Raw genomic sequence first — 24,767 nt, 5'->3', positions numbered from 1 at the left:
ATCCTAAGGTCCTATTGGAGGGATGTGGTAGACTGGTGATATTATAGGAGTCAGGAATACTGTGTGGGTCAGATGATCACCTGGAGATTGTTATGCTACCACTTATTGGTATATTTTGCTGGACCTTACTAAGTTATAGCATCATCCCTGATGTCTGAGCATTCCAGAATCCTAAGGTCCTATTGGAGGGATGTGGTAGACTGGTGATATTATAGGAGTCAGGACCACTGTGTGGGTCAGATGATCACCTGGAGATTGTTATGCTGCCACTTATTGGTATACAGTATTTTGCTGGACCTTAGTAAGTTATAGCATCATCCCTGATGTCTGAGCATTCCAGAATCCTAAGGTACTATTGGAGGGATGTGGTACACTGGAGGTATGATATAGGTATGAGTCGGGAACACTGTGTGGGTCAGATGTAATAATGAACCTGTGGATTGCTATGCTGCCACTTATTGGTACATCAGTATATTGTGCTGGACCTTACTAGTTTGTAGTGTCCTCCCTGGTGTCTGAGAATTCCTGAATCCTAAGGTTCCATTGGAGGAATATGGTAGACTGGAGGTATGATATAGATGTGAATCAAGAACACTCTGCGGGTCAGATGTGATCCGGAAACTGGCGACTGCTATGCTGCTGCTTATTGGTATATTGTGTTGGACCTTACTAGTTTGTCTGAGCATTTCTGAACCCTAAGGCATGTTGTCAGGCTTTAGCACCCCAGGACCTTGATATATTCTGTACATGTGACATCATCTTTATATGCATTTATTTTTGTGATTTATAAATCAGTTTTATGATTAAGGAGCAATGGAATTCTCTGACCATCATGATGAGGATTATATTGGGCTTACAGTATATCCAGCTAGAATGGTATGTGTATGGTCTCCCTGTGTCCCAAAAATTATTAAATTTCAGTGTAAACCTCTTCATAAATAACACAATCCAATAGACTAACATTCTTACCTATGTACTTTTCGGACTCATCTGTCTGTCCACCTATCATAATGTTCCCACATTGTAGTAGTGCAGACACCCTCTGGAAATGCCTCTCGCTGATGATCCTGCCAAGGTCAGGGGATGTTTTTGGATCTTCCCCATAGAACTCATGTATGGTCACCTGCAAAGCACTCAGCAGTTTATCCTTGATTCTCTCAGAGCAGAGCACAAAATCTGGTGCCAGACATGTCTGCCCTGCATTAAAGAACTTCGCCCATGCAATACGCCTAGCTGCATTCTTCACATCACAGTCATCATGTACATAACATGGATTCTTTCCACCTAGCTCCAGTGTGACAGGAGTCAGATGCTTTGCTGCAGCTGTCATCACGACCTTCCCAACCTGCGGATTTCCTACAGTATGAAAAAGGAGAGAGATAGTCAGGCCTTATAGTAGACTAATAACCAGCAGCCATCACAACCTTCCCGACCTGCGAGGGTCCTACAGAATGGAAAGGGAGAGAGATAGCCAAGTCTTATAGTAGACTATTTAGGAAAAAACGGGAAAGATTCTCTTTTTGTTGGGGCGCTCGTATGAGGAAATTATTTACACAATCCCTGTATATAGGAATTGTATGTACAAAAATAGGTAGAGATCTCAAAGTTCCAAACATGTAATTACCTCCAGCTTAGTTCTAAAGTGCTAGTACCAATAACGGTAGTGATTGGGGTGATCCCTCGTTATTAATTATTTGTGCTAAAATTTTACTTTTAATATGTTTGATTAAACTAACACTAGACACACAAATATAGTTGACACACAGACAAACATGTGACAATAAAAATAATGAAGGTTTTATAAGGGATAATTATTTTATAATATAATATTATTACACCCCAGAGACCTAGATTCACACACTAAGACTGTTATACAGAGTGGGTTCTTAGACACATTCATTACCAATGCATATACAGATGGGGCAGGTCCCATCTTTGCAGGGGATGGCAATGGAAACGCCAGCTGCCATCCCCCGCCAGCGCCATATCTATAGCGAGAAGGGGACGCGCGCGCACGAGAGGCGCGCGCGTCCCCTTCGGCGGCGCTTCCAGCGATTCCCCCGGGTCACCGCCGGCTTGTCGGCGGTCACCCGGGGTCGCCGCCGCCTGCCCGCACCCCCCCTAACCCTGTCCGTCTCCCTGAAGCGGAGACGGACAGGGTTCCCGTCGCCCCGCCGACGGAGATTGAGACGCGTGTGCGCATGAGACGCACGCGCGTCTCAGTCAGATGGTGAGCCAGGCTGCTGGCGGATCGCCAGCGCTGACGTTCTGGCGATTCGCCAGCAAGGAAGAGGCCTGCTCCATCTGTACGTGCCTTATAAAAATTCAATAACCGGCCTGGATGCATTCCAACATCAGACACATTGGGTGACATTTAATGAGATGCAAAAAATGTGATTTGTGCGATTTTTTGTCAAAAAATTGCCGAAATCGCACATTTTTCCCAAATTCGCATATTGAGATGCGAAAAACGGCAAAAGAAATTGTTTTTGCAGCGAAATCGCACATTCTGAAAGAGCGATTTTTAGTTGCGCCGGAACTCACATCCAGATATATTCCCTTTGAAAAGTATACAAACTGGCTACCATCAGTTCAAAACTGTTAATAGGTCGGACAGTGGGAATGGTGGGGAGGCCTGTAGAGAGTTTACTAAGAGGGAGGTGGGTACGAGGAAGTTAGTAAGGAATACAAATAAGTCCAGAGGAGAAATTCAACACAATGTTAGAGACGCAAATAAAAATAAACATAAATTAAAATGCCTATCTTTTTCTACTTAAAGTTTTAACATTATCTATTGAGATCCAAAAATAATTAAAATAAATTCGGTTTACTCATGGGCGCATAATTAAGCCCTCTTTCTAAGAGAGTTTTCTCATTTTCAGTCAAGATCTTTTTAGATAAATTGAATACCCCTTTTCTTCTGTTCTCCCTTTCCTCCACATCTATTTCTCTTTGTCTTTTTCCTGATACATCGCTTACATAGTGACTGGTTGGACGATTTTGATATCTGTGAGTCTCTCCTAAAAAATGATTATTCCCTGTGATGATTCTCTATGGGTTTCAGTATTTTCTAAGGGTCTCCGTATATTCCTTATGGAATCGGAATTCCTTCCATTGTATTTTAGGGACTCCTGTCCATATAGGGGATCATATCGATTAGTACATTGCAATGGCTCTGCTCTATAGGTATTTCTCCTTTCTCTCCAATTTCTATCTCGTGGGGTTCTCTCATTCTCATATACTCTTGTACTTTCTTATTCATGGTGGGTATTCTGTCTATACGTTTTCGGGGTATTATTATGATACTGGACATTACTTCTTTTTGAACTTTCATTTGCCCATCTTGGGTTACCTCTGTTCAATTTATTATAGGAATGAATTTCCCATTTTTCATAGTCAACCCGATCTCTATCAAATTTCCCATCTTTTCTAGATATATTGTTTTCAAATTCCTCAATTTTGAAAATTTAAATCAGGTTACCATTTTATCACCTGTGACCTACAGTCATTATACTCTAATATAGAGCATGAGTTGGGTATACAGGCAGTAGCTTACTATCTATCCAAAGATATGAAGAACAGCGCTCTCTGAAAGTTTTTTTTTTTACAGGGTTCATGTGTCCAGAGTAAATTGACTCTTTAGCACAGTACATATTTCTTTAAGAAGGCAAAATCCCTTCTTTTTGAGAGCAGCAGTTCGTTCAAATATCTAGGAAACCCACTTCACCAAGAGCGGAAGGGACCAGCACCGTTAATCATTCTTTTTGGGTTGTGTTGTGTACTTTTAGAGAATGATTGTGTAGCCTTACCTGTAAAGAATATATAATCAAACTTGTTCTCTAGGAGTCGCGTTGTCTCATCCACCCCACCACAAACCACAGCAAAACAGCTCTGAAAATGACAAACGTGAATATAGAGATTAGAATAAAAGTATAGAATTCCTTTATTCATCCCACAATGGAGAAATTCACATCGTTACAGCAAAGTGCATAGTACAGATAGAATAAATAGCATAATAAAAACACACATAATATACATATATATATACATATATATATAGCAGGGTTGGAGTCCCGGCACTCCAGCAGAAGTTTTACACAACAACTTAGGTGCTCTTCTATACCGCTTGGGAGATGTACCGAAGGTAGAAAGCAGAAGTCACTCTAAGATTTTTAAACTGCACGGCGGCAGTAATCAATAAAGAAGCAAATAGACACAAATAGACACACTTTTGTGTCTATTGCTTATTTATTGATTACTGCCGCCGTGCAGTTTAAAAATCTTAGAGTGACTTCTGCTTTCTACCTTCGGTACATATATATATATATATATATATATATATATATATATATATATATATATATATATATATATATATATATATATATATATATATATATGAGAAACCAAAACAGTGTACAGAACCATGGTAAATAAAAATCTGTAAATATATATATATATATATATATATTGCACATGATTGGCATAACGTAAGAAGTGAAGGCTCCTATACATTAGGACAAGTCAGACCTGATTGTCCTGGCAGCTCCCCGGGAAGGATCACATGCGATCAGGCCAAGTTGTGCATGTGATAAATCACATCTGATCTGGGAAACGTCTGTGGGTGGGGTTTGCTAGTGACCAGAGAGCCAGGCGGGTGAAGCAGGAGGGGCCATGGACACCGGCTAGTTGGCGAGGGGATCAGGGAGCCGGGCAGGGGAAGCCGGGCAATGAGCACACTTAAAAAGGAAAAAAAAAGCCCAAAGTTTAGTGCAGTAGGTGCACAAAAAAACCCCATACAAATAAATGGGCAGCCACTGATTGGACCTCTGTCAGCCAATCAGCGATTGGGTCTCAGCCAATCAGTAGCTTCCCATTCATTTGCATGTTTTTTTTTTTTTTTGCGCACCTACTGCCCATCTTCCCCTGCATGGCGCTCTGGTCCCCTCGCCGGCTTGCTGGCATCTGCCGCCCCCCCCCCTGCTCCCTCCACCTGGCTCTCTGGTCTCTGGCATGGGCGGATTTAGGGGGGGGGGGGGGGGCATCCAGGCACGTGCCCAAATCCCAACTAAAAATGGTTTAGTTGCCTTTTTTTTTTTTTAGCTAATCTTTTTCATTTTACGTGCTGCCCCGGACTCTGTATATAATAGGGCTGGGCTGGCTGACAGTCAGCCTGTAAGCCCACCCTTAGATGTCAGTGTCTCTGAGGATTGGCTCCCCAGGCCCTGCACACATGATCTGTGCAGGGGAGAGGAGCCAATACGCGGATGCTGCCTCCCCTCCCTGCTTTCCCACCTTCAGTAGAAGCCGACGGGAGAAGGTGTGTCAGTGGCCTGGGAGCTGGAGCTTGGACTGCCCTGGTGGTTAGTGAGCACTGCAGCAGTGGCTGCCGTGTTACTGGGGGGAAGCCAACACTGGCAGCAGGGTCTGTGGCAACCTCTGCTGGTACACACGTTTATACTCCCCCCACTGCATCAGTCACCGCCCGCCTGCTACCAGTGTGTTCTGACTGTGCAGGCTTTGACAGTCACTGTGTGTCTCTGTTGCTGCTCCTTCCACCCTCCCATGCCACCGTTGCCACTGTGTCCATCCAGCAGACCAAAATGGATCCGCGGCAGACGGCAATGAGCAGTGCACCACTCCCCCCTGCCCCCCTGCTGAGTATATATTGTTTGTGTACACAGTACTTGTATTATATGTTCTGAAAGGGGCAGGGGCACAGAAAGGGCCAGTTATGATGGGGGACAGTGTGATGGGGGACAGTGTGGGGCTGGTATGATCGGGGACAGTATTAGGCTGGTGTCATGGGGGATAGTGGTGTGATGGGGGCAGTGTGGGGCTGGTATGATGGGGACAGTATTAGGCTGGTGTCATGGGGATAGTGGTGTGATGGGGGCAGTGTGGGGCTGGTATGATCGGGGACAGTATTAGGCTGGTGTCATGGGGGATAGTGGTGTGATGGGGGCAGTGTGGGGCTGGTATGATCGGGGACAGTATTAGGCTGGTGTCATGGGGGATATTGGTGTGATGGGGCAGTGTGGGGCTGGTATGATGGGGATAGTGGTGTGATGGGGACAGTGTGGGGCTGGTGTGAAGGGGGACAGTGTGGGGATGGTGTGAAGGGGGACAGTGTGGGGCTGATGTGAAGGGGGACAGTGTGGAGCTGGTGTGAAGGAGGACAGTGTGGGGCTGGTGTGATGGAGAAAGTGTGTGGCTGGTGTGATGGGGATAGTGGTGTGAAGGGGGACAGTGTGGGGCTGGTGTGATGGGGGATAGTGGTGTGAGCAAGTAGGTAAGCAGAACTTATGTAGCATAATTTGTAATATTGATTGTAAGCTTGCAGCAGGGCTCTCTACCCTCCAAGTCTGTCTGTTGTTACCCAGTTTGTTTTATCACTGTCTACCATAAGTGACGATTTATATTTTTGCTGGTGGGTGCTCAAGTTAAAAAATATAGGGGAGTGGCTTAATGGGAAAGGGGCGTGGCCACAAAATAATACTGATTTATAATTAAGCAGCCCATTTGTCTCCAATATTCAAATTATGGCAACAGTGCCAAATACATAAATGCTCACACAGTGCAGGTACAAAAATCCCCCCCACAGTGCCAAATACATAAATGCCCCCACAGTGCAAGTACATAAATGCCCACACAGTACCACCCAGCGACAAGGGAGGGGAGTGCAGTGGGACACGGGCAGGTGGGCTGCTGCTGAGCGGGTGGGTGCTCATCAATTTCTGTGGGTGCTCATGGCCCTCAAACACCCACAGAATCGGCACCTATGCTGTCTACTATTGTAAAGCACAACGGAATCTGCTGCGCTATATAAGACGCTATAAATAAAAAAATAATAATAATAGGCAATACGGTATTTGGCATAATACGTAATGGACATTATGGTGTGTGGCTTAACGTGTAATGGGAATTATGGTGCAAATGTTTGGGGCGCCTTCAGTGACAAGCAAAAAGAAAAATAATTCCTACAAGGGGCACTCTAGACTGACAAGATCTAGCTTATTCAGCATACATATCATATATTGTTTTAAGTGTCCCAAGAAAATTGATTAAAACTTAACTTTTATTGATTATTCTTTTAACCCCTTCCTGACACAGCATGTTTTTGCCTTCCTGACAGAGCCCTTTTTTTCAAATCTGACATGTATCACTTAAGTGGGGATAACTTTTTTTTGCTTTTACTTATCCCAGTGATTTTGAGATTGTTTTTTCGTGACACATTGTTTTTTCGTGACACATTGTACTTCAAGTTAGTGGTAAATTTTCGTCGATACAGTCTGTGTTTTTTTGTGAAAAATACCAAAATGTCGGAAAAAAATGGAAAATTTAGCAATTTGCAAAATGTTAAATTTTCTGCTTGTGAGACAAATAATCATACCACTCAAAATAGTTAATAACTAACATAGACCATATGTCTACTTTATGTTTCCATCATTATTTCAACTTCCTTTTAATTCTTTTGGACACTAGGAGGCTTACAATATGAATAGCAAATTCTCAAATTTTCAAGAAAATTTCAAACACTGATTTTTTTAGGGACCAGTTCAGTTCTGATGTGACTTTGAGGGACTTGTATGTGAGACACCCCCATAAATGATGCCATTTCAAAAACTGCACCCCTCACAGTATTCAAAACAGCATTTTGGAAGTTTGTTAACCCTTTAGGTGTTTCACAGGAATTAAAACAAAGTGTAGGTGAAATTTCAAAATTTCATTTTTTTTGCAGATTTTCAATTTTAATACATTTTTCTAAGGAACACAGTAGATTTTACGAGAGAAATGTGACTAAAAATTGATTCCCCCAATTCTTTTGTTTTCATAAATATCCTATATGTGGCCCTAGTGTGCACGTTGACCAAACCACAGGCTTCATAATAGAAGGAGCACCTACTTGATTTTGGAGCCTCCTTTTTATGAGATTATTTTTTAGGCACCATGTAGGTTTTTAGGCACCATAAGATGCTAAAAGTTAGGAACCCCCCCACAAGTGACCCCATTTTGCAAACTACACCCCTCAGGGAATTCATCTAGGGGTATAGTGTACATTTCAAACCCCCAGGGGTTTCACCAATTGTGGTACAACTGGGCAGTGAAAATGAAAAATTACATTTTTTACACAAAAATGCAGTTCTGGCTCAAAATTTTTCATTTTCACAAGGAATGAAGGAGACAAAGCACCCCAAAATCTGTGCCCCAATTTCTCCCGAGTACGGCAATGCCTCACATGTGACCAAAAAATACCAGTTGGGTGCATGGCAGGACTCAGAAGGGAAGGAGTGATTTTTGGATTTTGCAGCTCAGATTCTGGTGGAATTTTGGTGGGTGCTATGTCGCATTAGCAAGACCCACAAAGCACCAATACAGTGGAATCCCCCCACAAGTGACCCCATTTTGCAAACTACACCCCTCAGGGAATTCATCTAGGGGTATAGTGTACATTTCAAACCCCCAGGGGTTTCACCAATTTTGATACAACTGGGCTGTGCAAATGAAAAATTACATTTTTTTACACAAAAATGCAGTTCTGGCTCAAAATTTTTCATTTTCATAAGGTATGAAGGAGAAAAAGCACCCCAAAATCTGTGCCCCAATTTCTCCCGAGTATGGCAATGCCTCATATGTGACCAAAAAATACCAGTTGGGTGCATGGCAGGACTCAGAAGGGAAGGAGTGATTTTTGGTGGTGGAATGAATGGTGGGTGCTATGTCGCATTAGCAAGACCCCTGAAGCACCCATACAGTGGAACCCCCCCACAAGTGACCCCATTTTGCAAACTACACCCTTCAGGGAATTCATCTAGGGGTATAGTGTACATTTCAAACCCCCAGGGGTTTCACCAATTTTGATACAACTGGGCTGTGAAAATGTAAAAATGTAATTTTTCATTTTCACAGCTCAGTTGTATCAAAATTGGTGAAACCCCTGGGGGTTTGAAATGTACACTATACCCCTTGATGAATTCCCTAAAGGGTGTAGTTTGCAAAATGGGGTCACTTGTGGGGGGGTTCCACTGTATGGGTGCTTCAGGGGTCTTGCTAATGCGACATAGCACCCACCATTCATTCCACCACCAAAAATCACTCCTTCCCTTCTGAGTCCTGCCATGCACCCAACTGGTATTTTTTGGTCACATATGAGGCATTGCCGTACTCGGGAGAAATTGGGGCACAGATTTTGGGGTGCTTTGTCTCCTTCATTCCTTGTGAAAACGAAAAATTTTGAGCCAGTACTGCATTTTTGTGTAAAAAATTTAATTTTTTTACACAAAAATGCAGATCTGGCTCAAAAGTTTTCATTTTCACAAGGAATGAAGGAGACAAAGCACCCCAAAATCTGTGCCCCAATTTCTCCCGAGTACGGCAATGCCTCATATGTGACCAAAAAATACCAGTTGGGTGCATGGCAGGACTCAGAAGGGAAGGAGTGATATTTGGTGGTGGAATGAATGGTGGGGGAGGGGGGCTGGCGCTGCGGCTGGTGGGGGGTGGGAGGGGTGCTGGCGCTTCGGCTGCCGGGTGGGTGGGAGGGGGGGCTGCCGGGTGGGAGGGGGGGGGGGCTGGCAATCGGTGGTGATCGGTGCTGTACTTAACAGCACCGATCACCACTGATCACTGTGTTACCGAGCGGCTTAGCCGCCGGTAACACAGAAAACGCTGCAATTGGCTGTTCACATTTGAAGAGCCAATCGCAGCGATCGGCGGCGAGGGGGGATGTCTGCTGTCAGGGACAGCAGACATCTCCAAACTGTCACCGCGTCTATAGACGCGGTGACAGTTCAAAGCCATGACGTATATATACGTCAACGGTCGGGAAGTACCTCCCGACCATGACGTATATATACGTCATATGTCTGGAATATCTATCTGTGTATGTATATATATATATATATATATATATATATATACATATATACATATATATATACATATATACATATATATATATACATATATATATATATACATATATATATACATATATATATATATATATACATATATATATATATACACATATATATATATATATATATATATATATATACATATATATATATATATATATATATATATATACATATATATATATATATATATATATATATATATATATATACACATATATACATATATATACATATATACATATATATATATACATATATACATATATATATATATATATATACATATATATATATATACATATATATATATATATATATATATATATATATATACATATATATATATATATATATATATGTGTATATATATATATGATTTCATTTTATACATTTTTTAAGACTTTTACATGCGGGGGGGTTGGAGCTGGGGGGGAGCGCTGCGGCTGCTTCTTGCTGACAGGGAGCGAGGGAGGGAGAGCGGCTGCCGGAGGGAGAGCAGCTGCCGGGCGGGTGGGAGGGAGGGAGAGCGGCTGCCGGGCGGGTGGGAGGGAGGGAGAGCTGCGGATCGGTGGTGATCGGTGCCAGCACCGATCACCGCCGATCCCTGTGTTACCGAGCGGCTTAGCCGCCGGTAACACAGAAATAGCTGTGATTGGCTGTTCACATTTGAACAGCCAATCACAGCGATCGCCGACCGGTGGGGGCATCCCTGCCCCCCCCGGGCGGCGAGGGGGGATGTCTGCTGTCAGGGACAGCATACATCTCCAAACTGTCACCGCGTCTATGACGTACATGTATGCCATGTGTCGGGAAGTACCTCCCGGCCATGACGTACATGTACGTCAAATGTCGGGAAGGGGTTAAAGGTGCCCATACACGTTACAATTATTGCATACAATATTGTATACAATATCGCATTTCATCGCATCTCGGTTTTGCGATGAGATGAGATCTAGTACAAAAAGTATGTGCAGCACGTACTTTTTGTATTAGATCTCATCTCATCGCAAAACCGAAAATCGATGAGATGCGATATTGTATACAATATTGTATGCAATAATTGTAACGTGTATGGGCACCTTTAGAACTGCGAAATATTAAAAATGAATGTGTAAAAAGTGCATTAAAGTGAATCAAAAAATAAAATAGAACTGTCCATCTTTAATGTGTATTTCTTTATCCTAGTCAAATGACTGGTAAGCTGTGTGGCTGCACTGTAGAGGAATTGTGAAATCTTTTATGTATCACTTCACTGAAAATTGTTACTGTATCGTGAAGTTCTTCCCAGAAAGTGGTTACTGTGTTTGTTATATTACAGTGGTTTAATGGAGATATCACGATACAGAATACTTCACTAGCCAATAATATGTAGTGGAATATGTCTTATCCCGCAGCTATAAAACGCTGATTGGGATTATGTGTTTTATCCCTCGGCTGTAAATAATTGGGATTATTCAGTTGGGCTCCATCAAGTGCAGAGAGAGGGGTTATTATAATAATTATACCCCTATTGTATTGGCTACTACCTGTTTTTTTCTGTCCAGATCGTATGGTGATCTGATAAATTCCAGCTATGATTGGCAGTATAATCAGTATATTACCATAACTGCTATCACTCATGTATGCAACTGATCATTGCAATGGGTGTTTAAACCGTATGTGCAATTTCAAATCAGTCATAGAAAGAGACTGATCATGATAGCGCGTATCAATAATATCTTATTATGTGTTAAGATGGTCCACTAGATTGCGTAATTGGACACATCAATATAATGGTTTGGGGTGGGGAACCTTTTTTGTGCCAAGGGCCGTTTGTATCTGGAAAAATCCTTCGGGGGCTATATGTAAAAATGTTTCTTACAAATTGTCCTGCTGCAGCCGTCCCACAATTTGCGGCTGCCGCTGAATAGGACTGACAGTCCTGACAACCAGTTGCTGTTGATTAAGAGGAATCTTGTGAGCACTACCGAGCTCTCGCGAGAATACCCCTTTACTTGAGTCCCGGCAAAGCCGCCTGGTGGGTGGGAGGGCCGCTACGGGGCTGCATACGGCCCCAGGGCCTGAGGTTCCCCACCCCTGGTTTGCATATACTCAGGGCTATTTTTCAGTAGGCTCCAGAAGGAACTGAGGCCCTTATTCTAGTTCACTCTTTCTGACAAAATATTTCTTAGATGGACAAAACCGTGTGCACTGCAGGTGAGGCAGGTGTTACTTGTGAAGAGATAATTTCACCTACTAAGTCAGATGAAACCTGATTTGGGAAATGGAGTAATGTACACACTTCCAAGACCAAGAATTGCCATATCAGTAGGAAATTGATGTAGGATAGTGCCACAAAATTGTCACAATGCATAAGTCATATGTTCCGCGATGCGCTGAACAATGTCCTACAAACTTTAAGGGTCTTAAGTGTATCACATTCACGAAATATTACAACAATTAAGTATTTCATTTTAGTCTATGTATGAATGTTCCACAGACAATGTTCCATAGTTCAAACTTGTTAGTTAAGAATGATAGTTTTCTACCATAGTAATAGAGTTTGATGTTCTTTTTTTTTGCCAAAAGATATTTACTATATTTGTGGTAAATATGTTTAGAATTGGTTACCAATAAATTCTAAAGGTCTTCGCTATTTGGGAAAAATAAAAAAATATTGTACCGCAGACTTATACAATAACCCACGATGAGTTGAAAGGAGTCTTTTCACAGGTTAACCAATGTCTTAAAAATAGTGTAGGGAAACTCAGCAACTTCATACTGGGCTGTATCTGCATAAACCATCATTTTCTGCAGGCCTCATAAAGCTGCTGTTCTCACTTATGCGCAGAACAGGTTGCTCGCATTCTCCCCCACGTTGTAACACTGTAGGGGAACTGGATGCCTTTTCCTGGGGTAGAAGGCAGCAAGCAGCAGCTGAGAAATCATAAAAATCCAGTCTTTGTGGTGGATCTGCATTGGCCAACTGTGTATCTGGTCTATGTTCGACCGTAAACTTGAAATCTTGCAATGCTAGAAACTATCTGGTTACACGAGCATTCTGACTTCTTTTTACATACATCCATTTCAAAGGGGGGTAATCTGTCACTAGCCTGAACTGTCTTCCCAAGAGGTTATACCACAAGGTATCTAATGCCCATTTAATGGCCAAAGCCTCCTTTTCCACAATGGCATACCTTTTTTTATGCTCATTGAGTTTCCTACTCAAATAGATGATAGGGAGTTCGTCCCCATCTCTGGTTTGGGACAGCACTACCTCTGAGGCATCTGTCTGTAACAAATAATTTAGAAAAATCTGGTGTCATCAGTGTGAGGGTACGAGTTCCTCAATCACTCAGACACCGAGCAGATGAAACCAGAAGAATGGTTTATTTTCCACAGCACGCACAAATAGACAATAAACAGTGGCAAAGGTAAATTGCAGAGTAGAAAGATATTCAGGTAGCAGGCCCAAACAGACAGTCCTTGTATAGTCACAGTCCCAGATCAGTTCCACAGGGCAAACTATCACTTGTCCACACAGCTGTGATAGCAGAAAACTGTATAAGTCCACAAAACACTGGCAACTCCACAGAAGCGAGGATGAGGCGTTCCACAAGACACAGGTAGAGCATACCTCTGAACCTTAAGACTGCGACTAACCTCCTTCCTCCTCTCTTCTCCTTCAGCTCTCATTCACATCTCTCCCCTCTCTTCCTGCAAACACCAACTTACATCCCAAAGGCACCCCTCTCCCCCTCCCTCAGGAATTCTTAACCCTTCCTATGCTGGGTGCAGTTGTATGAATATAACAGGGTCTCCTATTACCTGTCCAGGGGCTGATTAACTCACTCCCTTCATCTGGCTTTGAAGCTTGTGTATGTGAGGGATTTCACACCTTCATGTAAACAGATCTCTTCTCTGGAGACTGACCCTGGTGTTATCCATCCTTAGCCTCTTGTTATTTGGGGGGGAAGTGTATGTCTCTGCCACTATCTGTCTCTGTTACTAAACAGCCTATAAAGAGGTCCTTTGATCCCTGAACCAAAAACTATACACAAACTGAACAGATTCTAATCTAAGCATTTGGTCGCTTCTAGCCGGACCATTTGTCTCCACATACACAGTTACAATATTTAAGTAATACGCAATTGGGGCTTACATGACTAAAGTCCTGGGAAATACAGACATACATAGGGAACAATAGGGCTAAAATGTACATTAATTACTGTGGAGTAGAGGATGTCACAATTCACTTATCGCCAATGCAATTCCTTCACATTTCCTCCCCCACATTTTAGTCCATGTTCCTGGTGTCCTGGGTAATGGCAAGGGCTGGTCTCCTGGTGTTAGGTGGCACTGGGTCTGGTTCCTGCTGACGGGATAGGCCATCCGCGTTTCCATGATCTTTACCCTTTTTGTGAGAAATAGAGAAGTTGTACAGTTGTAGGGCTAAGCTCCACCTCAGTAACCGTCCATTGTCTCCAGCTGTACGTTGTAGAAAACTAAGGGGGTTATGATCTGTTACCACTGAAAACTCACGCCCATACACATAGGGCTGCAACTTCTTTAGTGCCCAGACGATGGCTAGGCACTCCTTTTCAATGGTGGCGTAGGCTATCTCGCGGGCAACTAGTTTTCGGGAAATAAAGGCAACTGGGTGCTCACACCCATCCTCCCCTATTTGACTTAGCACAGCTCCTATTCCACAAGCTGAAGCATCTGTTTGCACAATGAACCGCCGGCGGAAGTCAGGGGCGGCTAACACTGGGGACCGGGACAAGATGTCCTTAAGCTGGGAGAAAGCCTGCTCGCAGTCAGGGGTCCAGTCAATGTTTCGGGTGTACTTTTTGGTCGTTAGGTCAGTCAGTGGTTTGGCAATGGTGCTGTACTGAGGAACAAATTTACGATAGTACCCCGCTGTGCCCAGGAAGGCACGTACCTGTTTTTGGTTAGTGGGGTGAGGCCACTTCAGAATGGCCTCAATTTTTGCTGGTTCTGGACGAATACGGCCTCCCCCAACCCTGTGGCCAAGGTACAGCACCTCTGCCATCCCCATCTGACACTTATCCGGTCTGATTGTCAACCCTGCCTGGCTAATCTCTGCTAAAACCTGGGCTACATGCTGCAGATGATCCTCCCAGGTCTCACTAAAAATTGCTATATCATCCAGGTAGGCCTGGGCAAACTCCTGACACCCTGTCAGTATGCGATCTACTGTACGCTGGAAGGTGGCAGGGGCATTCTTCATCCCGAAGGGCATGTCAGTAAATTCAAAAAGCCCAAATGGGGTATTGAACGCTGACCTCTCCTGTGCCTCTCTGGTAAGGGGTATCTGCCAGTACCCCTTGCTAAGGTCCAGGGTGGACACATAGCGAGCCATCCCCAACCTGTCTAACAGCTCATCTACCCGGGGCATGGGGTATGCGTCTGTCACTGTCACCTCATTCAGCTTCCTATAGTCCACGCAGAAGCGTGTACTCCCATCCTTCTTGGGCACTAAGACCACGCTGGAGGCCCAGGGACTATTTGATGGCACAATGACCCCAAGCGCCAGCATTTCGTCTACCTCTTTTTTCATCATATTGAGCACCTCGGGATTCAGCCGATATGCTGGTTGCCTAATGGGCCGAGTTGCTCCGGTGTCGACATGATGGGCTGCTACATGAGTGCGTCCTGGCCTGCTAGTGAACTGAGGCCCCACTAGCTCCAAAACCTCCCTCATTTGTCGGGTCTGGGTTTCAGTTAACTGTGTGCCTATGGGCACGGCCTCCACCCCCACATCCTTCTTGGTTGCTGCCAGAATGTCAGGGATGGGGTCAGTCTCTGGGTCATCCATTGGTGGGCAGCAGATTGCCACAGCCCCTATTTCCCTGGTGACATATTTTTTTAATCTATTTATGTGGTAGGTGCCCACCCGCTTCCCGGTTTGATCTAGGGCAATGATATAATCTACCTGCCCCTGTCGGTCCACTACAGTATATGGCCCTGCCCAGGTCGCCTGTAACTTGTGCTTTCGTACAGGTACCAGTACCATCACTTTCTGACCCACTTCCAACTCCCGTTCACGTGCATGCTGGTTGTAATACTTGCACTGCCTTCCCTGTGCCTCCAGCATATGGTCATGCGCAAGCTGCATTAGCCTTTGCAGTCTCTCCCTCATTTGGGCCACATATTCTAAGACCGGAACCTCCGGTTCCTGGAATGATCCTTCCCAGCTTTCCCTGACTAAGTCGAGAGGACCCCGGACCCTTCTGGCATATAGTAACTCAAAAGGGGAGAACCCGGTAGAATCTTGCCTTACTTCGCGGTATGCGAATAGAAGCTGTTGCAAGGATTTCTCCCAGTCTCCCCCCTCTGATTCAGCATATGCCCGTAGCAACTGCTTAAGGGTCGCATTAAATCGCTCACACAATCCGTTTGTTTGGGGGTGATAGGCAGTAGTGCGAAAGGGATGGACCCCAAATTTGGCCCATATGGTCTGCAGTAAGTCCCCTTGAAATTGCGCACCTTGGTCGGTGACCACTTCTTCGGGAAATCCCACACGACTAAAGATATCCATGAGAGCCTGGGCAATATGCTCAGCATCTATGGATGCCAGCGCCACCGCCTCTGGGTACCTAGTCGCATAGTCAACCACAGTCAGTATGTATTTCTTTCCTGTTCTGCTCGGTTTCTTAAAAGGCCCAACAATGTCCATGGCCACTCTCTTGAATGGCTCACTGATCACAGGCATGGGTTGTAGGGGGACACGACGTGGGGGTCCCCCGAGGCGTTGACAGACCCCACATGACTCTCTATACTGTCTTACCTCCTGGTTTATTCCTGGCCAGAAGAAGTGCCGCAGCAGTCGGGCCCGGGTTTTACGAATCCCTAAATGGCCTGCTGAGGGGATGTCATGGGCAAGTGCTAGCAATCGCGCACGGTACTGCTGGGGAACAATTAACTGTTTCCTAGGGACTTCGGGCTCTAATGGGTCTGCTTTTGCTGGCACCCTGTACAGTCTCCCCTCCTCCCACTGAATGCGATCCTCCTGAGTTCCCCAATCACTCCGTCCTGCTGCCCTGCGGAGGCTAGCTAGGGACGGATCTGTTTGTTGGGCTTCCCTAAATTCCACTCTATCTACCTCCCCCAGATTCACGTCACAGTCAAGCAAGTCTGGTACCATGTTACTCACCGGCGGTGGCTCAGGGGCTGTAGCAGTAATTCCTGGTGCTGGCGGGAGAGGGCCCTCAGGTGCTATCTCTCCAGCCTGTGACTGGCTCCGGGTGATAGCTCCCACGAAACAACTGGCCAATCCACCACCCAAATCATTTCCTAGAATAACATGGGTGGGGAGCCCTTCCAGAAGTCCCACGTTCACTTCCCCAGAGTCCTGACCCCAATCCAAGTGTACCCGGGCCATGGGGATGACAGTGATCTGCCCCCCTGCCATGGAGATCTTAATTTTCCGTTGCTTCAGTAGTTGGCAGGGGGGGATTAATTCTGGGCGGATAAGGGTGATGGAGGCACCCGAATCTCTTAACCCCTGCAGTTCCTTCCCATTAACTTTTACAGGCTGTAGATGTGGCTTCATGTTATCCGGGGTGGCTTTTCCAATAGCTGCTACCACCTCCACCTGGTATACTACTTCCTCCGCCTCTGGCGCATCAGGACAGTACTCCCCTCCCCCTCCCCCAAATGATGGTTCCTGGCACACAGCTACTCGAGGCAAGGCATGTCGGGCACCTGGAAATGGTCCTCTTCCCCGGGGGCAATCTCGGCGGACATGACCCACCTTGTCACAGTTGTAGCAGCGACGGGCTCCTGGTAGCTCGGGTCCCCAAGGCCGGGGGTTGGGGGGCTGTGGAGCTGGGCGTTGGGGGGCCGCCGGTAGATCCCGATCTGGCTGGGCCCGTCGGAGATTAGTCTTTTCCTCGATGTTGGCCCCTCTCCACCGAGGCCTGTTAGCTGTGAACTCGTCCGCTAGTTGTGCCGCTTTCTCGGGGGTGGTAGGGGTCCGATCTGCTACCCATTCTCTGATCTCAAGAGGCATCTTGTTCAGCAGCTGCTCCAAGATAAAAGCATTTTTAATATCTTTTACAGTAAGGGCCTGCTTCACGGACAGCCACTTATCACAGTTCCTCCGCAACAGGTTATTAAACTCTGTAAATGAAGAATCGCCTTTTCGGGTTATGGTGCGAAACTTCACACGGTATGATTCAGCAGTCACCGCATATCTAGCAAGCAGGACACTTCGTACCTCCTCATATACCAGCACCTGCTCTGGGCTCAGGGCATGGAATGCTTCCAGAGCCCTTCCTCTCAGACTGGGGAACAGAAATCGAGGCCACTCTGCTGCCTCAATTCCATGCAAAGTCATAACAGATTCAAACATCTGCAAATGGGTATCAATATCCGAACCGGCATCATCAAAAGGTGGGATGTCATTATATCTCAGCCTGGCCACCTGGCTTACTGATGCTGCCGTAGTGGGTATAGAGGACTGCAACCCCAATGCAGCTCCCAAAACTGAGGCTCCTTGTCCCAGAGCTGCCAGCAAGTCCTGCAACTGATCTGCATTTCCAACAGGCAGCGCAGCCCCTGAAGCATTTGTCCTGTTGGCCCCCTGCACCTCGTTCCGCTCTAGGACGGGGTCCTCATCGTCCTCCTGTCCAGGGTGTTCTTGGTCCCATTGTGCCAGCTTTGCCATTAATGCTGCTCTGGTGTCCAATGCCTCAAACTCAATCTGCCTCGTACGGCACAGATCCTGCAGTTGATCCTTTTTGCTGTATCGGTAGCATAGTGGTGCTGGATCCATTCCCTGAGGTGTTTATGACTCGTTGCTCGAAGGTTGGTGTCTGAGTGGTCCCGCTGCTGCCGCCAAATGTGAGGGTACGAGTTCCTCAATCACTCAGACACCGAGCAGATGAAACCAGAAGAATGGTTTATTTTCCACAGCACGCACAAATAGACAATAAACAGTGGCAAAGGTAAATTGCAGAGTAGAAAGATATTCAGGTAGCAGGCCCAAACAGACAGTCCTTGTATAGTCACAGTCCCAGATCAGTTCCACAGGGCAAACTATCACTTGTCCACACAGCTGTGATAGCAGAAAACTGTATAAGTCCACAAAACACTGGCAACTCCACAGAAGCGAGGATGAGGCGTTCCACAAGACACAGGTAGAGCATACCTCTGAACCTTAAGACTGCGACTAACCTCCTTCCTCCTCTCTTCTCCTTCAGCTCTCATTCACATCTCTCCCCTCTCTTCCTGCAAACACCAACTTACATCCCAAAGGCACCCCTCTCCCCCTCCCTCAGGAATTCTTAACCCTTCCTATGCTGGGTGCAGTTGTATGAATATAACAGGGTCTCCTATTACCTGTCCAGGGGCTGATTAACTCACTCCCTTCATCTGGCTTTGAAGCTTGTGTATGTGAGGGATTTCACACCTTCATGTAAACAGATCTCTTCTCTGGAGACTGACCCTGGTGTTATCCATCCTTAGCCTCTTGTTATTTGGGGGGGAAGTGTATGTCTCTGCCACTATCTGTCTCTGTTACTAAACAGCCTATAAAGAGGTCCTTTGATCCCTGAACCAAAAACTATACACAAACTGAACAGATTCTAATCTAAGCATTTGGTCGCTTCTAGCCGGACCATTTGTCTCCACATACACAGTTACAATATTTAAGTAATACGCAATTGGGGCTTACATGACTAAAGTCCTGGGAAATACAGACATACATAGGGAACAATAGGGCTAAAATGTACATTAATTACTGTGGAGTAGAGGATGTCACAATTCACTTATCGCCAATGCAATTCCTTCACAATCAGTACAGATTGTGAACACAAAGCCACTTTTAATGCTTGGAACGCTTTTTCGGCATCAGGGTTCCATTTCACCATATTTGACTGCTTCCCTTTTGTAAGGTTTGACAACGGTACTGCTGTGGTCGCAAAATTAGGAATAAAACGTCTATAGTACCCAGTTATTACCAAAAAAGCCCATACTTGTTTTTTATTTACTGGACGAGGCCAATTTGAATTGCATCAATTTTATTCAATTGGGGCTTAATCAGACTTCTACCAATGGTGAAGCCCACGTACTTAACCTCCTCTATTGCGAGGCAGCACTTCTTTGGGTTAGCAGTAAACCCTGCTTCTCTGATCGAGTCTAGTACTGCTTGTACTTTAACCAAATCGGACCCTCAGTCCGTACTGTGAATTACCACATCATCCAAATAGGCAGCTGCATATTTTCTATGGGGCCTCAAAATTTTATCCATCATCTGTTGAAAGGTTGCTGGAGCCCCATGCAACCCAAAGGGTAACATCTTATACTGGTATAGCCCCTCCGTAACCGAAAAGGCTGTTTTTTCTTTTGTGCTATCAGTTAGGGGTATCTGCCAGTAACCTTTAGTCAGGTCCAATGTTGTGAGAAACCTGGCTGTTCCCAACCTTTCTATAAGCGGGGCATGGGGTATTGGACACCTCATTTAATTTACGAAAATGATTACAAAAGCGCATGATACCGTCTGGCTTCAGGATGAGAACTATAGGACTGGACCACTCACTGTTGGAGTCTGCAATGACTCCAAGTTCTAACATGTTTTTAACTTCTTTACAAACAGCTTCTATCTGAGCTTCTGGAATCCTATATGGCTTTATATGAACCCTGACCCCTGGTTCTGTGACAATGTCATGTTTTATTATGGTCGTCTGGCCAGGCAGCTCTGAAAAAATGTCCCAATTTTGGATGAGAAATTCTTTTACCTGATTGTTCTGATCAGCTGACAATGTCTCTGACACCTTCACCACGGGAAGCAACTGAGGTGAAGACACCGAAGAGCAAGGCTCTGCCAACAGAGACAACCTATCTTTCCAGGGTTTGATTAAGTTAACATGGTAGATTTGTTCGGGTTTTCTCTTTCCTGGTTGGTATACTTATAATTAACCTTGTTTACTTTACCATTCAGTTATATACCCTCTGCTGAGCACTTTGGGACTGTTCCATGTGTTCACTGACAATAGGTACCACAGCTGCAATCCTATCCTGCATTTGTGACACATGTTCAACAACGCTTTTATAAGGAGTGGGTTGTCCTTCCCACATCTCCTTGGCAATGTCCAACAGCCCTCTGGGGTGTCTACCATACGACAAATCAAATGGAGAAAACCCTGTAGAGGACTGAGGAACTCTGATGGCCATCAACAAGTAGGGCAACAAACAATCCCAGTTTTTCCCATCTCTGTCAACTTTTTAACATATTTTTTAACGTTTTATTAAATCTTTCCACCAACCCATCAGTTTGGGGATGTAGATAGACGTCCTTGGGTGGGTGACCTTAAACAATTTGCACAATTCTTTCATGACCCTTGACATAAATGGAGTACCTTGGTCAGTAAAAATGTTGGTATTTACGCGTCCGACCTTTTCATACCCCCACTATCCACGTCGGCGCATTACTTCACATGCTCACCACACTTAGGGCTCGGTGGCTCGCTGCGCTCGCCACACTATATAAAGTCAACTCCACGCCAACGTGGTTAGTTGGGGTATGAAAAGGTTGGAGGACGCGTACCGCCGCCCCTCACGGGCTTGCTGCGCTCGCCGCGCTTAGGGTTGACGTTGATCGTGGCGTGGCGTTAACAATGGGGGGGGGCATTTCACATACAAATTACCCATCAGGGTGGGTATACAATCAAAAATCGGGTATGGGGGGGCATTGAACATTGGGTCCTATGTAAAATTGGGTCCATCGAATCGGTCGCATCGCATACCATTTTAATGGCATGCGATGTGACCAATTTTAAAATTGTAAGGAAAGCTCTTTAAAAGCCCGAAATCGGGTCCCATTGCATACCTTAAGTTAGGGTATACGATGGGACCCGACGGGCACCGTGCTAGGAAACAAGTACCAACATTTATTTTGGTATTTCCACTCTACTGAAAACCTGCACCAGTTCCCTAGCTATCGCCTTGGTTGTGATAGTGCGTAAAGGGATAGCCTCAGGATATCGAGTGGCATAGTCCATTATTACCAGGTTATACTGATGGCCCCAATGGCCTTTAACAAGGGCCCCACATGAGATCCATGGCTATTCTGTCAAACGGGACCTCTATAATAGGCATGGGAACTAGTGGGCTCCTGATATGAGGTCCAGGGGCATGATGCTGGCATTCAGGACAGGAAGAACAATATTCAGACACTTATTTACAAAACCCCTGGCCAACAGAACTTTTGTAAAACTCTTTTAGTGGTCTTTTCTGCCCCTAAATGTCCTGCTGTAATGAGACTATGAGCTAAATCTATTACCGTTCTCCTATAAGGCTGGGGAACTATCAGCTGTTCCACCACACCCTCACCCTTTTTGACAATGTGGTACAAGAGCTCATTGTGGGGATACGTAACCCTGTCACCTGGTACCACCGGTTCTTCATCAACAATCTTAACATTCACTCTAGCCTTTGTTTAGGTAGGATCCTTTAACTGTTCAGACTCAAACAGATCCTTTTTTACCTCCAGGTCAGGCACGCTTTCAGTTCTAACTAGTACGTCTCCGTTCCCAGCAAGAGAGTCCTCACTGGACTCCCCATCTGTTCCCTCCCCAGCCAAACTAGCAAAAGGTAAAGGGGGAAATTTACTAAAGGAAATTTGTAAAAAAATAGGTGTATTTGTATCCAGAAATACACTTATTTTTGACATTTACTATCCTGAAAATACGGCAATTCGTATTGATAGGTCATCAATACGACTACGATTGCTGTATTTTCGGGATAGTAAATGTCAAAAATAAGTGTATTTCTGGATACAAATACACCTATTTTTTACAAATTTCCTTTAGTAAATTTCCCCCAAAGGGTCAGAAGGTTGAGGACACACATACATCCATAAAATCACCGGTATTAACTACTGGCTCTTTACTTCTCCCATCTGTGGCTAAAAGTGATTCCCACAGTTTTCAAAAATGAGGAAAATCCATCCCTATTATGGCCTCATGCACCAAGTTGGGGACCACTCCTACTTTAACAGTTGTTGACCCACAACAAGTTTGTATATGTACTTCAGCAGTGGCATAATGTTGGGTATCCCCATGTATGCAAGTGGCCCCAATAGGTATTTGCTGGACCTTTAAGGGATTCACTAACCCACCTTTCTCGAGGGTAACTAAACTTTCTGAATCTAGCAAGGCCTCTACCAGGATACCCTCTAAGAATACGTCACACATTTGTTTTCCAGTTTAGGTGAAGGTACCACAGTACAGGCTAACTTAGCAAAGAAAGACATTCTGTGACATTCAAAGGCAGCATCACATTGCATGGGTTCCTGCGTGACTGGGCAATTGGCAATAATATGACATGGCATACCACACCTGAAACATTTAATCACACGACTATCAACCCGTTTCTAGTCCCATTGGCCTGTCTTCAGGGCCACTGTTTACAGTCTCTCCAGCCTTGCTTTCTCTTAACCACCCAGCAACATTTTGCTACGGAACAGTCTTACCAGTCTTTACTGAAGGGCGCTGTCGAGGATCTGTGGGTTGCTGGGTGGTCATCAGTAATTCCTCAGCCGCCAGATACCTCTCGACCATGTCCACTAACCGGGCAGCAGTATCAGGATTTCCATGGCTCACCAACTTGTGCAGGACAACGGGCAAGGATCTCAAATAGTGGTCCATGACGACTCTCTCAACCATCTGGGGACCTGTTAATGTTTCTGGCTGTAACCATTTTTTGGTTAGCTGAATAAGGTTGTGCATCTGGGAGCGAGAAGGCTTCTCCAGGGCATATACTAAGCGGTGCACCCATTGGGCTCTTAGGGACAGGATGCTCACTGTGCTTTTGGCCAGTTCTCACTCTCGGCAGTCCTTTCAAACGTGGTCAGATAGGCCTCCACATCATCAGTCTCTGTCATTTTCTGCAGGAAGTGACTGGCCCGTATAGAACTAGAGCTGGGCGGAGCACTGATTGTCACATCCCCAGTCCGTGTTGCCAAGCTCCACACCACTTCTGCTAAGGCCTCTCTATCCTGCTGCTGTTGCGTGTAAAGTTTCTTCATTTCCACCTGCTGCATTCTCCTATTTTCCTCGATTGCCACCTGCTGCAGCCTGGTGGCCTCCTGCTGAGCTGCGGTGGCCTTCCGCTGTAGCTTGCAGCAAGGCTTTAAGCAGTTCCTCCATGTTGACAGATTTTTCTGGCAGCTTTGTAGCTGCTTTCACCCAGGACATATATCAAATCCTCAGGCAAGTCTCAGCAACTTCATACTGGGCTGTATCTGCATAAACCATCATTTTCTGCAGGCCTCATAAAGCTGCTGTTCTCACTTATGCGCAGAACAGGTTGCTCGCATTCTCCCCCACGTTGTAACACTGTAGGGGAACTGGATGCCTTTTCCTGGGGTAGAAGGCAGCAAACAGCAGTTGAGAAATCATACAAGTCCAGTCTTTGTGGTGCAACTGGCCGCAACCAGTTTTATTAAGCATAAAATAAAATAAACATCAAAAGAAAATACCTTGCCTGTCCGGCACTAACTAAACACAGGATGTTCTTAACGGTCTCTAAACAAAACACAACGTTTTCCAGTCAACACTGGGTGGCTCACTTGTATCAGGCAGCTGGTTTCTCATACAGAGATTCGGCAGTTTCCCCAGGCAGTTTGCTCAGTCTGGCAGCCTTTTCTCATCCCACTCACAGCTGCTCGCTGATTAGCCCTCTGTGAGGCCAAACACCTGTTTCTAAAAGGTGTAGGACAAGAACCTGGGACAAATACACCTGCCCTCAAACACTACTCCAGTGTTCTTGTCACCATAGACATTACTTTAGTTATTAGGAAATATATTCCACTTAATGATTCTTCAGTAAAACATTGTA

General features: G+C 45.2%; 1 protein-coding gene across 1 annotated transcript in view; it reads right to left on the bottom strand.

Moving 5' to 3' along the window:
• LOC146058355 (aldehyde dehydrogenase family 3 member B1-like) overlaps nucleotides 1–24,767 on the bottom strand; it is a 216,865-nt gene that overhangs the window by 79,204 nt on the left and 112,894 nt on the right. Inside the window, exons 6-7 of the mRNA XM_083170638.1 lie at nucleotides 3,810–3,891; nucleotides 970–1,356 (exon numbers count right to left, since the gene is read on the bottom strand). Coding sequence (XP_083026764.1) covers nucleotides 970–1,356; nucleotides 3,810–3,891 — 469 coding nt within the window. The remainder of the gene's footprint in view (nucleotides 1–969; nucleotides 1,357–3,809; nucleotides 3,892–24,767) is intronic.

This window comes from Crinia signifera, chromosome 2 (assembly GCF_055691185.1).
Source record: "Crinia signifera chromosome 2, ASM5569118v1, whole genome shotgun sequence".
Classification (NCBI taxonomy): domain Eukaryota; kingdom Metazoa; phylum Chordata; class Amphibia; order Anura; family Myobatrachidae; genus Crinia; species Crinia signifera.
The sequence above is the reverse complement of the archived record's forward strand: the minus strand, read 5'-3'. Positions and strand labels throughout refer to the sequence as shown.